Genomic DNA, 16,706 nt, shown 5'->3' on the forward strand with positions numbered 1-16,706 from the left:
TTGTCAATGCGGTTATCTAGTCTTGCTGCACTGCAGAGAAGCGGCTGTTGAAATGCAATAAGTGACTGCTTTACTGGATGACCTCTGTGTTTGGAGATATTGCAATAATAATAAATGAGTTAACCCAATTTATATTAACCAAAAAATGAAAAAGAAAAGCCCCACAGTACAGCCGCTACACTGTTCAGCTACTCATTATGGTTCATTTGCATTTATTTTATAAAGTAGTTAATTCTTATCTAAATGTCCAGATTATATAATCACAAAAAATCCAGATTGTAAATTCATGTAATACTGTACAGTCCTTGTTGAGAAGTGCTGTATTTGCGCCTCTTTGCAGGGATGACTCACAACACTGTGTAGGGTGAAATGCATCACAGATACATTTTGCGGAACAGTTCAAGAGCATTTCCGCACTGTTTGCTTTGGTGCACGAGCTGATCTCCAGTTATTATTCCTTTTGGGACCGACTGTTAGCAACCAGAGTCTCCTCAACATGGCAACTTCTTCCTGTACAGATGTGGGACTGTCTTATGTTCGCTGCTGAGATTAACATAATTTCCGTTGTTGAGCACCACATACTGTAGTTATAAAATCCCAATATAGCCGCAGTGAGCACTTACTGGTGGGATGGGGTTGAAGTGTGGTTTCAGTTATCTGAAATTACTCTCCAGACCACTGCGTGTATTCTTTTTTTTTCCCTTGTTTTTTTTTTTGAAAGATTGTTCTATGCAATTATTGTTGTTGCAAGTATTGTAATGCTTTTTTTTCTAGATACTCTGTACTGTTTATGTTTGGTATGACGGTTCTTTTATTAAAAATTTAATATAATAAGCCGAGTTTTTTGACACAAGTTTGTACAAAATGGAAAACTCCATGTGCTTCGTTGTTCATGCTGGAAAAACCACAAAAACATGGCTTTTCCACTCTGCATTCAGCACCACACTGCGGCTCAGGAATTTGTAGGTTGTTCAGATCTGGTAGCAAGAAAACCCTTTACAGGATGGAAGGAGTGAGTAGAAGCAGATATGACATCCTGTAAAGTCTGTGCCGCCTCTGCATCTAAACACACACCTTCACATTCACATTCACACTTTCCATGCTGTTGTGCATGCAACACAACGGCAGCATGTGAAACACACTGCTGGCTTCTGTAATGTCTGAGGTTGTAACTTTTAACTGCATTTTTTAAAAGTTGGGGGTGGAAGAATTTTTATGTGACTCACAGAGGTTTTAATTCACTCATACGTATGTGTGAACAGAAACTAGACCAATGTCTGTACTGTACAGGTGCATTTCTGTAACTGGACAGCTACTGCATTTCACACCAAGCTGTTGAATCTCTTATTTTCAGCCCTTTTTTTTATACACAGTAGAAATCAAAGCACACTTACTTCTTGCTTAAGTAAGCATACACAAATCTATCCTATTATAAGAGTTTGATTTTCCATATTCGGACCATAACCTACATCTTGAGTGGTCCCTTTATGCATGTTGTCTATGTGGTTTTTGTGTGTTCTAGAAATCTAGCACCAGAATCTAGTGGTACAGCATATTTGGCTTTTTTTTGCTTAATATTATGCTTTACCGCTTTAATACTGGTTCAGGTTTTTTCTCTTTTTGTAAAGAAATGCTTTATATTGGGTGGAGTGTAGCTCACATGCAATGCAGTGGTGTTATCTGAAAATATCATTTATGTATGGTGTTATAGTCTGTATATTACTGGCAGATGTAAGGAAAAACTGAAGAAAATACGGGAATTTTTAGATTAAATATCAAAGTTTCATTACACAGCCATACCTCCACATTTGCATTAATAAATATAGAACAAAAAATAACCAAAAAAAAGAGATCTGATTCAATAAATTATAGTGTGGGAACGTGGTTTCTTTGTCTAGTCTGTGTTCTCAGCAGATGTTAGTCCAAGATCATCCATGTTCCCATTCTCTAGCTTAGGTCCATGCGTTTGGCTCATGTCAGAGTCCTACACTTTGTACATCCCAAAGGTTGTTGCGTCTTCTTCATAATCCACGAGGGACAGGTCTTGTACCCAGACAGCGAGCTGGTTTCCTTTCTCCAGTGTGATCAGCTGTCCCTGTGAGGCTGTGCACATGTGAGGGATGGACAGAGAGCTGCGGTCCAAGCTGCAGTAGGCCTGCATCACCACTTTCTCTTCTCCCATCTCATTCTTCCTCAGCTTCACCCTGCTGACCAGTGGGCGGTGGGGGTCGCCTTTGGAAAAGGTCACTCTGGAGTAGACGTAGTAATCACCGGGCTGTAGGATAGTCAGCCAGCTGCTGTTGTAGTAGTTGATGTTCCCACGCACAGAGTGGTCCATGTTCCACTGGAGATAACCATCTGGAGGCACAGGAGGGAGACATTAAAGCAAAAACCATCTGAGTTACAGCATTCTAAAAAAGAAGAAATGTGTCCTTATTGGTTTCTTACTTGTATTTCTTGGTTTAGGTGATTGCTGGTTAACTACCATGTGTGCTGAAGCTTTATAGTAGGTTTGCTGCTTGTCTGATGAGAGAAAAGCCGCTGAAAAAAAAGAAAGGATAACACATCTTAGACTCCGCTGAAACGGTTTTCTCTGATTTATGTCAGTCAGTGAAATTATTTTACCTTTTCCTTCAGCTGTTCGTTTCACCTGCATAAATGAAAAACGTACAAACTTAGGAAGGGGCCAACACAACATATGCAACACAAATATAGTTTTTAAGACTTCACATCTTGCTCAGAATAGCTCACCTCAACTGTTTGTTCACAAGCATTTCCTGTGTCTAAGCAGCCTTAGCACAATGTGTGATGATATAAATAGTTCTGTGTGTCTCATGTTTTAAAGTTACATTAACACATTTAAAAACATTTAAATAAATCTGCCAAAGAAAAAGTTTTTTTTTTCTGTTTTTTTGTTAAAATATTTGACGGTTAAGTTTTTTTCTTTACACAGTCACTTTTCTACACTAAACTATTGTTGCCCAATTCTATCCTTTACTCAAAATCCTCATGTAAAGCAGAAAATGTTTACCATTTTGTCATTGTGGTACAGATAGATGAATCCTCCAACAGACAGCAGTAAGTGCAGCACCACTACACCAACCAAAAACCGTATGAGAGGCCTGGAGTGGCCCGCTGATGGAAGTGTAGCCGGGATGAGAACTGGCTGGGACCTGTTGAGGCGCGGAGGCACCGGTGGTGGAGCCAGGCTGGTCTGGTAAGTGTTGATCATGGTGGCGAGGAGCGTTGAAACCTAGAGAGACATCTCAAGTGCTTTTGAACCACTGCTCTCTTATGCAACTGAGTTTGTCTCTAACTACTTCCTGGAAGGTCTGAGCTCTTCACACATGCAGAGAGATGTTTTTTATGTGTGAACCTGTGTGTGTGTGTGTGTGTGCATGAGAGAGAGAGAGAGAAAGAGAGAGAGAGAGAGAGAGAGAGAGAGAGTTTGTTTGTTGTATGAAATATCTCATTTCCTCCGTCCCTTCTGTCATGCCAGTGCCACACAGTTTGATGTGACCTTCCGCTGCTCAGTATTGACTGAAATGAAGTGTCGGTCATAACTGATAATAAGCACACCTTGCTCTCACATTCACAATCACAGCATCAGCAAATATGACAACAGTACAGTGTAAAATCACATTGTATGAGCTGCACATGTTCCTTTATCCAGCAGTGTCGACCATGTGCTTTGAACAGGGGCCAGTTTTTCACAGGCTGACACAGTGTTTTGTTGTCTTGGTTTCCCTGTTTCTCTAGTTATTCCTGTTTTATTTTGGAAAATCTGTTTCCTTGTGTGTGTGTGTGTTCTTTCTTTCTTCTTCTGTTTGTAATGACCTGCCCTGCCCTGATTGTGTCTCACCGTGTCTTGTTACCCCCTCTGTCCTCGTCAGTTCATCCCGTGTTTCTAGTGTCCCTGTGGCTCCAGTGTTTTAAATGGAATTGTCTTGCTTTGCATATAGGTTTGCTGTTCTTCCTCACCGTCCTACCTGAACACTGAACGCGCTACGTTTTCTTTACTATGTTGTATTTATAGACAAACAAAAATTCCCCACATGATTCATTTTTCACTGTTTTCTTTGTTTATTTTTAAATGGTGGAGGGGCTAACTAGCATCCTGCCACAGCCCAGTTCTGACTCCCATCAGATCCTGCCTGTTGAATATAAATGCTGTAAAGAAAACCTTAATATAAGGCCCACTATACGGCCTGATAATACCGCACAGTTTATATATTATATATTCACAATACAAGACAGCACAATAGATGCTGAGCTCAATTCAGTTACCGGTACACATCAAGGACATCGATCTTTGACCCGACCGCAGTAGAGAAGTGCTTGGTTGTGGTGTCAGCTTCTTCTGGAATGAGACCCACCAATGTTTTTTTCTGTTGCACCCACACGACTCACTTGGTGTGAGGTGAATGTGAAACGCTTTTAATGTGGCACAGTGATGGAGTGCATATAAGTATAATGCAACTACGCTGTATGGTTTGTGTTGGGATGATTAATAGTTAGTGGTTTTAAAGATGTGGGAATACATTCGTATTGTTTATGTAACTTTTTGCTGGTATTGACAGATTGAAGGTTAACAGAGACAACAAAGAGGTGGCTGGATTTTATTTTATGTAAACTCTTGCAGACATTTATAGATATTTTTTTACCTCTCTGGATGTACACATGTTCTTACAGAAACCTCAGAGCAGCTTCAACCCGGTAGGGTTGGCATTTATCCAAATTATATTCAGTACACTGATGTTTGCATATGTGAAAGGTCATTGCGCATTGATTAAAATAACAGAGGCTGAACCACATTTCACTGAGTTCAAATTCTAACCTTAAAGATTCAACTTTAGTTGAGAGTTAGGTAGCAGGAAAAATGTTTTTTATAGTCAGTCAGTCAGATGAAGAAAAGGTTTTTCATGCTGTGTAGTGTACATAGAGGGTGTGGTGGTCAGTGAGCCGGCTGCAGAGCGCAGTGTTTCTGGGGACCTGAGGCGGTGAAGAGCTGAGGGAGGTCTGTCTGTGGAAGAAACCTGACAACTGTGTCCTCGGTGTGGGCTGCTCCTCTCCCTGCACAGGCTCCCCGCTGCACTTCACAAAGGCCACAAAGCATCTGTAAAACTACAAAAAGGTACAAAACAGACACTGGTCAGTCCCAGGACACTCAGTCTCTTTGACTGCAGTGTGTTGTCTCACCTGGTTGTTGAAGAACACATAGATGATGGGGTTGATAACGGTGCTAAACTTAGCCAGGATGGAGGGCACAGCACTCGCCATGGGAGTAACCAGTCCCGACCTGCCGAAGGTGGCCATCAGAGCCATGATGCCGTAGGGCATCCAACACAGCATGTAGCAGGACACCATGGACACCACCATCAGCAGAATGTGCTGCTCTCTGTGCTGAGCTGCCCTCAGGTTGATCTTACCCACCTAAATACATAAAAGATGCAAAAAAAAACTGTATTTAATTTTGATTCTATTTGTTGCTTTTCTCCTGTGATTTATGACCACACAGCATATCCCAGGTGTAGCATTGGATAATGTCTTCCTCTGGTGCCATCCAGTGGTAGCATCAAGCTTTACCCCCACCGATACACTTCAATACACATGATGAGCCAACCTGGGAACACTGAGCGGCCATCTTCACTGGGTGAAAGGCAGTACAAGGTAAAATGAGCAAAAACACCAATGTTCAAAAACATGTGACCCCCCTAGAGGATATCTGCTGCTTTCTGATCAGGTGCTACAAACACTGACATTATAATCATCACTCTTAAGTTAATTAAAGCTTGGCCAGAAGCAGCACTTTTTCTTGTATCATCCCTTCAGCTCTGAGGAGCGGCCCATGGTGGCTAAAATTAGCTAAGCCAAGTGCTTTGGCCCACATCACGTCCGTGGTGACTGTCACCTCCACAGGATTGGTTTCACATCCCCCTTGGACACTTCAGAGTGTAATTACCACTGTGATGCTCATCATGGGGCCTTGTAAATAAATAAGCATGTGTGCTTTGTAAAAGCAGGCCTTCAGAAGTGGACTTTCTGTCAAATTGAACTGCATGTGTCACAAACTCAATTACACCTCTCCATACGTGATATTAAGTCAGGTCCTTTGTTGCCTTATCTCCATAAGCATCACATAGAATTCAACTTTGACAAATTTTGCCATATTTCAGTGTCATAAATGAATGAACAAATCCATTCTTAATTCATAGTTATGTAACAGTAGATAGTAGTAAACAGTAAAGTGTGGGTGCAATCTAGATGTGATGCCGTCATGCAGAGAGTGGAAAAAGCAGAGCTTTATCCACGCTGATGCTGTTGATATAAATGTCATCATTCCTCTTGACGTGTCAGCTTCAGTCACCTTTGAGAAGCCAGTCGAAGGATCTGCAGACAGATTGCTCTGTTTCTAAGAAAAGCCCACAGCGAGGCGCTCAGTGCAAAGCTTAGCCCCAGTTCACTGGTACAGTAATCAAGTCCGCACAGCCCCTGTTCTGCCCCTGGGAGTTTAAAAAAATGGAGGTGCTTACATAACCAGGTATCCAATAGTAACAGGTTGCTTCAATGATCTAAAAATACCTCGTAGATGATTCATAGGTGGATTCATAGAAGTAGTAGAAGAAACAATGTATAGGAACCTAACACCGACGGGGGGCCCTTAATTAGCAATTACTGGTGTGACTGGCAGGTTTATGTAAGCTTCTCAAGAGTCGGGCATGAGTCACTGGAAAGGGGAGAGGGTGGTGGGGGAGTGTTGTTGGCCTCAGAAACAGAGCAGGACTCTGAATCCCTTGGAGACACTACCCCATCTCTCCTCCTGCTGGATGAATTGATTCTGTGATTGTTAACACAGATCATGGGGTTTCCAGGATTATCTGGCTTGATGCTGCTTGAAATTACCTTGGAAACATGGGAGCTGGTGTTAGTAGATATCTGACAGCCATCACTCCACCTCTGAGCCACAATCTTTATGTCTCAGGACAGCCAAGAGTCCACTTTAACAAAACTACTTAAGACTTGATACCTGAGCAGATGGATGTGGTGAGAGGAGGCACTGACATCGTTACCCAGAGAAAATTACAGCTCAACTCATGCAATCTGTGCCATATGTGTTTTGTTTACTCTCAGAAATACTGACAGATAAGAAAATGTGATGTGACAGCTACACTCACACTGATTTCAGTGAGACAATGAAGCTGTGCGTAGGGAAAGACAAGTATGACAATAAGAGATCTAACCCTGAGCTGCCATCTGTTTTCATTGGATTTCTATTGGAGTCTACAAACTTACCCTCTTAATGGTGACCAGGATTCGTCCATAGGAGTAGACCATGAGCAGCAGAGGCAACAGCAGGCAGAAAATGAAGAGACACAACACATAGGAGACGCTGGTTGGGGAGCGAAGGTGCCACTGGACAGAACAAGTGGTACCGGGACCCTCTGGCCCGTAGCTGCTCCAGCCAAGGAGTGGTGGCAATGTCCAAAGGAGGGAGTAGAGCCAGGATCCTCCGACACACATCCAGGCCTTCCTGAAGTCTGAGATGTCGACCTGAGAGGAGTGCAGCACGGCAGTGTAGCGCTCGTAGGAGAGGACGGACAGCGACACCAGGGACACAATTCCTTAACAAGCAAGAAGAGGGGACAGCAAAAAGAGTAGAAGGGGGGCTTGTTTAACAGGTTTTAGACAGAAACATGTACTGAATGTACTTTGTAAATCAGCTGGGTAATTACAGTGTAGACATGACTGCCTGTACTCACTGAGGAGCAGCTCTGTGACTGCAGAGTCTGCAGGTTCAAATGCTGACTTTTACTTTTAACTGCTCATCATTTATTTTGAACAGACATCATCACACACAAGCAGATTTTTCCTCCACGGTGAGGTTCATAATTTGTGTAATTCATTAATTCTGTAATCTGTAAGGGCATTTTCAATCCCTGCAGTTTTCACTATTAATGGATTGCCATGAAATCTGATGCCTCAGGTTAGTGCTAATTAGCTCATGTCAGGTTACAAACACATAAATTAACATATGTATTAATTATGATACTGTGGGTTTTATTTGTAAGTCCATCTTTGTTTTACACAGCTGTTTTCCCAAAATGCCCTCTGTAACAGTAGGGTTACAAAATTATGCAACTTTTTTTTCTGAACATGAAGAGCACAAACAGGAAACGCATTTTGATGGAAACTCTTACACAGTAGCAGCAAAGCCTTCCACTGTGGTTACGGCTTTTACATACAGCCTGCAGTGTTTGTTTGTCGTGGAGCACCACAGTGGGGGTGGTTGGTATCAGGACTGAAGAGTTCAAAGGGTGCACACTGAATTAAATCCATCAAATGGCATGCTGGATGCCAGTCATCCTTACCTTGACACCAGGTGAACTGGATGCATCAGTACTATTTGTCACTGTCATTGGCTGCCTATGTAGCATCACATGCAGTAGTTGTATGTCAAGGTTTGGGTGCTGACAGGAAATGGTGTGGTGCATTCATGGATTATTAAACTCATTTACTGACAGAACCGGCTTGGAAAAAGCAATGAAATGTCCAGAGAAGTGCTTTATTTTAGTACTTAGACACTACTTTTCACATTAGATCGGGAATTGTTTGAACATTTGCCTCACAGGTCACAGAAGCCTGAATGATAAGTTGATTAATGTTTTAGTAATAAATAAATATTTGCAGTGACTGCAGGATATTATTTGTGTCCTCAGTCTCCACCCTGCATTGATAAAGTATTGGTTTAAAACAAGGATAGCTCAGATTTTCAATACAGTTACAGGTTATGAGTCAACTTTAATCTACTAATTTTATTGAACTATGTTGTTGGTTATGGAAAACACACTAACATACTTATGATGTCAATAATGAAAAAACAAGCAGATTATCTACTTTTGAATATTGCATTCTATTAATATTAATTTAAAAATCTATTTATTAATATTATTTGTATTTAAGTATACATTAAAAAATGATTTATTTTTACTTTACTTTTACTTTGTTTGACCAGAACTCCCTGAACTAAACAAAATCCTCTGCTTTTAATAATAATCATCACTGCATGTCTCTCCTGACACATGCTCACTCACCAAACAGTGAATTGGCGAACCCGTACCACTTACAGCCGTACTCTCCAATGAGCCACCTGCCGTGCAGACTCGCAGCGAAGCTGAACGGTGTCCCAAAGGCGCACACGAGGATGTCGCTCAGGCTGATGTTCAACAGGATGAGGTTGATGGGCGTCCACAGGCAGCGAAACTTTACGAACACGAGCAGAGTGAAAAAGTTGTTGAAGACCCCCGCTACTAAAATGAAGCCCAGGCACACTGCCACCACCGTGTGCCCGGTCCGGCTAAGCCCACCGGGGCTCTGGGGCGCCGTGGCATCCCGCAGGGTGGCGTTGGTGCCGAAACTGAAGCCGGAGAGAGAGCTGTCTGTGGTGCTGAAATTGGAACCGCTGATGTAGACGACCATAGCAGTGGGAGGAGGAGCCGCAGAGGAGCTGGGCACAGCGCCGCAGAGGTCCGGGACGACACTGGTATTAGAGTGTGGAGAGAGTTGAGTGCGCCCTGTGCACTTCTTTATACCTACACTCCTGTAATATATACACCCACCCCCTTCCCTCTGAAACACACACACACACACACACACTGGTGTCTTCTCTCTTTCTTAGACTCCCCTAAGTTATTATAATGAGTCCTCTCCATCACAATGGTCTGTGTAAACAGAATAAATCCTTCAAATTCAGAGTTATCCAGCTGCCGTGCCTTTCAAGGCGCGCTGCTGATTCAACCATCCACTTCCATTTTATGATTCTTCACGGCAGATAGAGGCCAGCTTAAGTGAAATAAAGTTCACATTTTCCAGCCACATTTGAAGAAATCACTCCAGGCGTTCCACTCCAAAAATACAACCATTTGTTGCATGATTTTGCTAAGCTGTGCGTTTCACATTCATTTGGCTGTTTTCTGTGCCAGAGTGCCCTGCATGCAGCAGGTTCAAGCAAGCACAAAGAAAGTTTCACACCTATTCAGCGTTTTCTTTGCTGCACATCCCTCCACACAATAAACCACCGTCCACAATAGCTCATGAGGACCATTCCAGTGTTTTATTCTATTTAAATTACATAAACTGTTTTGGTTAGGCAGCCAAGAGAATCACTGGAACTAGTGCGGCAAACAAATGACAGCAGCAACAAGCAACTCATACTAAGTGTTCAGTTCTATAGTATAGTGGAAATCTAAACATCATTTTATATATATATATAAAATGATGTGTATATATATAAAACTGTTACCAGAGATTTTACTCCTGCCTAAGTGTGAAGAATGGCTCCTCCATTCAAACACCATTCAGGTCTCTGCTCTCTGTTGTTCCTCCTTTTGTTAATTATTCTTGGACCCACAAAGAAGTCATCAGAAGGCATCCATGCTCAGCTAAACACACACCACAGCTGGCCAACACACCCTGCTGCCCGGAGTTTTAAAGCTGTGTCTTTGTTTTAGCATTGATCAGTTACAAACACTTGTTTTTGTCTTCCTTCCTTCATTCTGTTGTTTTTTTTTTTATTCCTGTTTGTGCATTTGGACTTTCAGCGAGGAGCAAGCCAGCTGCTCACATACCTCACAGTACATAAGGACTGACGTCACTCTGCTCTTTGACACTGCAGGTGTGATGGAGATCTCTGTACATCTGCACTGCTGTGATGGAGCCCACAGTGTAGCGCCTTTACACGCTCTGCAGTCTGCATCATTGGCTTGCAGTTTGATTACAGTTTCAAGCCTGCATGGCTACTAAATCCACATCTGATGATGCAAATCATCTGCTGGTCCTCCTCCGTCTTCTTCCAAACAGGAATGGAAGCCTCAAACATTCATTTAAATCTACTTTTTTTCAGCACTGACCACATGTGAGCCTTATGAAACAAAGTTAATTAAAGCTGCAAGCCGCATTGCGGGCCCTCGCACACCTTGCGATCCGCGGGGCCAATGCAGTCTCCCCTCTGCTCTCCTCTCATTTCTAGAGATGTACAGCAAACACACGTTTACAAGAGAAAATTCCTGTTGCCAGTAGGTGGCGCTATGACCGAATCATCCTGTTAGCATATATATCTGTTCAGACTTGGGTCTATAGCAGTACTGTAAGATTTTGTCCACATTGCATGAAGTATGTGGGTGGTACTGCAGAAAATACAGCGAGTTCCTTTGTAATGGTGAATGGTCAACTTTGAGGCCACCCCCCGCCACACCGTAACACTTTCTGAAAAAGTTTTGGAATGCGTCTATTCCCTATGGTGTCCTGAGTGGACACAGTGAATTTTAGCTGGATTGAATGAAGTACGTGAGGCGTGAAAAGTTTTATAGCAGGGTCACAAATTGCCAAAAATGACCAAATAATTAAAAATGGCAGACTTCCTGTTGGGTTTGGAGGGCGTCCAAGAGACCTTTTTGTGTGTCTTGGGGTGATGCAAATGTGTGCCAATTTTCATGATCCTACTCAAAACAGGACAGTTTTGTAGCAGGGTCACAAATCCCCTCTAACTGACCTCAAAAAATAGGTTTGAATAATGCATACATCTTAATAAAGTATATTCTATTCTGTTCTATCTACATGCATGTGCATAAAAATAAACCTATTCTTACATTTGTAGCTGATTTAAATACATTTTGGAGGAAAGTACTAATCAAGATGAATCAAAACTAACAAATAAACTAAATTTAACTAACTTTTTGTAAATGCTGGAAAATAATTTTCTTTTTCATACCATGTGCATCATGTAGTAAAATTCAAAAGGACTGAGTGATATTCTTCCTCTGTTGTCTTTAAGTGCAAAGATCACACTGAATATTTTCAACAGGGTGTGCACACAGAGCAAATCAATAGAAGGAACTGGCTGATATGGAAGGAAAGGTTAGAGAGTGTGGAGATAAATTAATAATAGACTGTGCAAATTAAATCACTTCAGCCAAATACCAATGAAATCCCCCACAAAGACCACACAAAGATAGCTTCTGAGTGAGATTATATTACTGTTCTGCTGAAATACCTCTGAATGATACTGCTGTAATAAGATTCAAAACAGTTAATTTGTTATAATGCTTTAATTATGATAATATTATAAATACCATCTGCAAGTTTCCAGCATATTAAAAGGACAAATTAGCATATGAAAAATTGACATTATTAAACTGTAGGGCTGTATGTGCTGCCTATTCTTCCACTGTCACGTTATATTAGGCACTGTGTGAGTAACAGAGGCACTATGAATCCTTTAGGCCTCCACCTTTGTAGGAAATATAATACACAGCAACTCTGAACTGGTTTTATCGTTTAGCCTGCCACCTTTGCATAGGGTTGCATATGAAAAAAAGAGCAACAGGTTGGTGTTTGTCAGGGACATTTGTGGCAAAAATCAACATTTCACAATCAATCAATCAATTTGAGTACTGATGGTGGCATACAGACATTGACACGGAGGGGAAATGTATTAATAATCTAAGAATCACTGTTTTCATTAGCTTAGAAGACGCCTTTTATATCGATGTCATATCAACGTAAATAAAGGACTAAGGCTAGGTTTAGTTAGCATCACCATGCTAATATGTCAAAACACAAATGTCTACAAATCTAATCGTTGTTGAGAAATTTCACTGAAACTGTGTGTGACAGCTTCGTTGTCACACAGAGAGCTACAGGATATCTTTCCTGCCTCATGCTGTAAGACTGTACAACACCTCATCTCTGTGCCAGAGATAACACAGACTCACTGTTGTAAGGAACACGTTCTGCACAAGGTTTTGCACAAGGTTTAGGTTTCTCTTACTTTCAAATTGCACACTGTTGTTCTTGTATATCATATCATATCATTTCATATCTTCATACCAAATTGCACAATCCGTTTCTGACTTATACATGCATTACAAATTGCACAGTTTTGCTTTTGATCCGGGGTTTCATGGTTCTTGTAGAAACAGCATCCAGAATGCCTATTTGATAATCCATTCATTGATAATACAGTGCCAGATGGGAAGAAACACAGTGCCAGTCAATAATCTACCCTGGGCAAAGATACTCCTCCATCTGTGTGGATGCAGTGGATGCTGTAATCTGAGACTGTTGTCTCCATAGAAATGTTCATCTAGTAATGGATATATGTCAGCAAATGGTAACATTTAATTTCCCTTTAAAGCACATAAACCTTTCTTTAATTTATAAGGTGGACATTTTAATGACAAATCACTAATCAATCACATCAATAATCAACAATTTACTTAACCAGAAGATAAAATATAAATAAAATATGCATCATAAATGAGTATGTCGCCACAGATTAAATCCCCTTAAGGTGTTAGTATATTAAAAGTCTATCATGTAGACTGCAGTATCATACGTAACAGCAGGTGTCAGTATTGTTCATTTTACTGGTTATGGTTCAGTCACATTAAAAGTGTGACCTGGATATCTTTTCACATTATGTACATAAAATATTATAGTTGTCTCTGTTCAAGACTGAGGGATGTTTGAGTCTTGTTTGACTGGTTAGATATTTATTTTAAGTGCAGATTATTATATTTTCAAAAAAACATTAAAATAATGTAACTTCACTGTTCTTCTTCTTCAGTTTTTAGTTTGTTTTCACATATAAAAACCTCCTGACATCAATCACAACCTTTCCAGATGGACAGTAGACAGATAATTTTCCTATTTTACATCAGATCTGTACACTCACAATATTCAGTTTTAATACTGGCCCATGTGTCCTATAAAAATCGCCATTATAAAGTCACTTTTTCTTCATGTCTTCATGCCCTTTTAACTCCAACACAAAGTAAGCATATATACAGCGCTCGAAGATCAAGAGGAGGAATGACAGAGTTGAAGAACCGGTTTTTCCAGGAGCGTGTTCCATTTTAGAAACCAGTGAGTACATGCTGAGCTGCTGAGGTCATTGTACTGACAACCCGAGACAGTGGGGGCAGAATGCAAGCCTGCTGGTGGCCTGTTTGATGAGTCAAGGAAAAAAAAACAGCTATTAGCGGGAACAGGAGGCTTTACACAGCTACAGGTATGTGGTGTGGTTGAGGCTGTTGAGTTCCATCTCTTTTTCCTCAGTACCAGTAAAGGTCCTTCTTTTCCAGACGGTGTCCTGAGGAGACAAATACAGAGACGTTTTAAACACACACACAATAAAGACTCACTCCTTGAATAAATTTGTGTTTTTTTTCTGGCCACAAAGTCGCATTTCTCAGAATAACATCCATTATTCGAATAGTTTTAGTTCCTTCTGTCTTACCAAGAAAAAAGGCACATATCTACATATCTAAGTAGCTCCTGACTGACTTCAGCTGTAATAATACAATCATGAGATATTGTTACACATGAAACAAAAGTAACACAACAGGTCTATTGTAGGTAAGTCCAGAAAACAGGATGTGGTGTAGTACGCTCTAAAAAACGTCAAGCTGGCAAATGGGTGAATGGTAAACACAACCTCAGACCCAGATTTTCATTAAATAGGTTAAAGCTTCTATCAGAATATTGCTTTTGTTTTTAACCTGTGCTTTGTTTTGGTTCAGGCGTCAAAATCAAAAGCTCCTGCAAACCGGCATGCTGACTACTTTAATTGAGGTTTAATACAAACCAGGTGTAAAATGACATATGATATTAAGATATTACTGTTCCCAATAATGCTTGTTTTGAAAGTGACTATAAAACTTAACATGATTGATGTGATTTCATAAGCTACCCCTTTGGCTGTCTCTCAGCTCAGCTGATTTATGCAGTGCTTTACTGCACAAACTGGTAAGTGAATTACCTGAGGGCCAAAACACAGCGAGGAAGTAACATTATTTAGCAAATGGTTAAGCCGCAAATGAGGCCCCAACTCGATAGTTTTGCCCTTCAGGTTGCACGACTCTGTGGCAAAGGCAGAGAGTCTTTACTTGTAGTATATGTAGTAATATGTGTGAAATACATTTTAAGCAACTTCATACAACCACAGAGACATATCCTCCTGAACCCCAGAGGACTAACTCTATATATTAAATATTTAGCTGGGAAAATGTTCCTTTCAAACCTTAAGTTTAAGGTAATTTCAATTCACTGGCTGCAGGTTTTTGTAAAGATGCAGGATTACCAGGTTCAAAGCTGACAGCAGGGTCCACGGACTCTCTAAATCCTTGAGGGACAGTCCAGCTGGAAAGCAGTTCAGGCTTGGAGGTGGAGGCCACACTGGAGGCCACACTGGATCCCATCTCGCTCCGGTCACTGTGCAGCAGGTGGAGCAGAGACGTGGCATACTGCTGTCCAGTAAGACTCAACCCTTCTGGGGACAGGGAGTATGTGATGGATGGGAACGCTGGGCCCTCTCCTCCCGTCCTGGCAGGGAAAGAGTGCCAGGTGCCAGGAGCGTCTTCGCTGAGGAGACGGCCAGCTACAGGTGGCACCTGTGGCTCTGTGTAAGAGCCGGCAGCACTGCCCCGACAGGAACTGCTGTCCTCTGTGGGGGGACAAGGAGCTGTGCAGTGAGGAGGAGTGTGACTGAGTGTCATTGTTTCACACAGTGCTTCTGTGTTTCTGTGCTTACCCAGTTTCACAGATTTACGGATTTTCTTTGTCTTTGCTGCTGGGGGTTTGGCCTTGCAGACCTTTCGGAGAGCACGAGAGAAGTGAGCGTCCACCATGCTGTTGATGTCTCCTGTGAAATAAGTGAGAATGACACTCTGAGAGTGCCCCTCCACCTTAACAGCTATTGGGTTGTCTGTACTGTCCTCCATGGGTCAGCCGTGACTGCAAGATAACACAGGATCATCAGAAAATATTGATCATTTTGGTGTGTCACACCTTTTAAGGTTTGAACTAGTTGCATGTATTGATAATTCTCTCACTGTGTCCGCCTTTTTATTTAGATGCATTTTATGGCTTATAATGAACACAAAGAATGATGGAGGACAAAAAGAATAATTGTGATAATCATGAGAATTGTCTGAATTTAAATCAGTTTACAATTTGTCAGATGGTAGACGTAATAAAATGGAGACTTAATGTAAATAGATTGCATATATTTGCACTCAAAAAACTTTAAATCAATGATTGTTATGTTTTTAGTAAAGTTAACTCAACACCTATAAAGAAGTTAAAAACTGTGTGTGTTCAAAACATTGAACTGAACTTCTAACTTTGGTGGTGACCCACAGTATATTTTAAGTAAGTTGCTTGTCTTACCTGACCTGATAATTGATCAAAGATGACCAGGAGGGGCACCTGTGCATTGACCAGTTGATCAAATTAAAAATGAGCACTAGCCAGAATTGTTGGAAAAAACGTCACGTTCTCCCAGTTTGATCATCAGAGTTATAGATTCTTCTTTCCTCTACAGACCAAACATTTCAACAGCAGAGCTTCCAGAGACTCTGGTTAGTGTGCGAGGGCGTGTGATGCCTCATGAACACAGACAACTATGAACAGAATGTTAACCTGCAAGTTTCTCCAGAACCTGAAAGTTAACTTATAAAGACATTCCTCATTCACACTGTCATAAAGTTTTACAGTCACTCTGATGGGATGATGAGCGCCACTTATTTTATTTAAAACATGATAGACACTACAATATAAAAGAACACATCGTCTGTTTTATTTTTAACTTATTTAATTATTTGTGATACATGGAAAAGTACATTACTTAGTATTTATGGTTTAATAAA

At 41.1% G+C, this 16,706-nt stretch overlaps 3 protein-coding genes across 5 annotated transcripts; all 3 read right to left on the reverse strand.

Annotated features, from left to right (window-relative positions):
- Positions 1-593: 593 nt before the first annotated feature.
- cd40lg (CD40 ligand) lies at positions 594-3,311 on the reverse strand. Its single transcript, XM_028415594.1, has 4 exons — positions 3,032-3,311; positions 2,626-2,650; positions 2,449-2,541; positions 594-2,358 (listed from the first exon to the last, which is right to left on the reverse strand). Exons 1-4 carry the CDS (start codon positions 3,230-3,232, stop codon positions 1,985-1,987), a joined length of 693 nt encoding a protein of 230 aa, XP_028271395.1. The 5' UTR covers positions 3,233-3,311; the 3' UTR covers positions 594-1,984.
- Positions 3,312-4,695: 1,384 nt separating this feature from the next.
- On the reverse strand, positions 4,696-9,477 carry tmtops3a (teleost multiple tissue opsin 3a). The gene is made up of 4 exons (XM_028415956.1): positions 9,093-9,477; positions 7,294-7,622; positions 5,200-5,433; positions 4,696-5,124 (listed from the first exon to the last, which is right to left on the reverse strand). Exons 1-4 carry the CDS (start codon positions 9,475-9,477, stop codon positions 4,921-4,923), a joined length of 1,152 nt encoding a protein of 383 aa, XP_028271757.1. The 3' UTR covers positions 4,696-4,920.
- A 3,757-nt stretch (positions 9,478-13,234) lies between these two features.
- vgll1 (vestigial like family member 1) lies at positions 13,235-16,404 on the reverse strand. Of its 3 annotated transcripts, none has more exons than XM_028415964.1 (4): positions 16,233-16,404; positions 15,590-15,792; positions 15,140-15,520; positions 13,235-14,149 (listed from the first exon to the last, which is right to left on the reverse strand). In XM_028415964.1, exons 2-4 carry the CDS (start codon positions 15,777-15,779, stop codon positions 14,112-14,114), a joined length of 609 nt encoding a protein of 202 aa, XP_028271765.1. In that variant the 5' UTR covers positions 15,780-15,792; positions 16,233-16,404; the 3' UTR covers positions 13,235-14,111. The 3 variants fall into 3 exon arrangements, with proteins under 3 accessions (XP_028271765.1, XP_028271766.1, XP_028271764.1); XM_028415965.1 differs by having other exon boundaries at positions 15,140-15,502; positions 16,228-16,404; XM_028415963.1 differs by having other exon boundaries at positions 16,228-16,404.
- Between the last annotated feature and the right edge of the window lie 302 nt (positions 16,405-16,706).

Source organism: Parambassis ranga, chromosome 10 (genome assembly GCF_900634625.1).
Source record: "Parambassis ranga chromosome 10, fParRan2.1, whole genome shotgun sequence".
NCBI classification, from domain to species: Eukaryota; Metazoa; Chordata; class Actinopteri; family Ambassidae; genus Parambassis; species Parambassis ranga.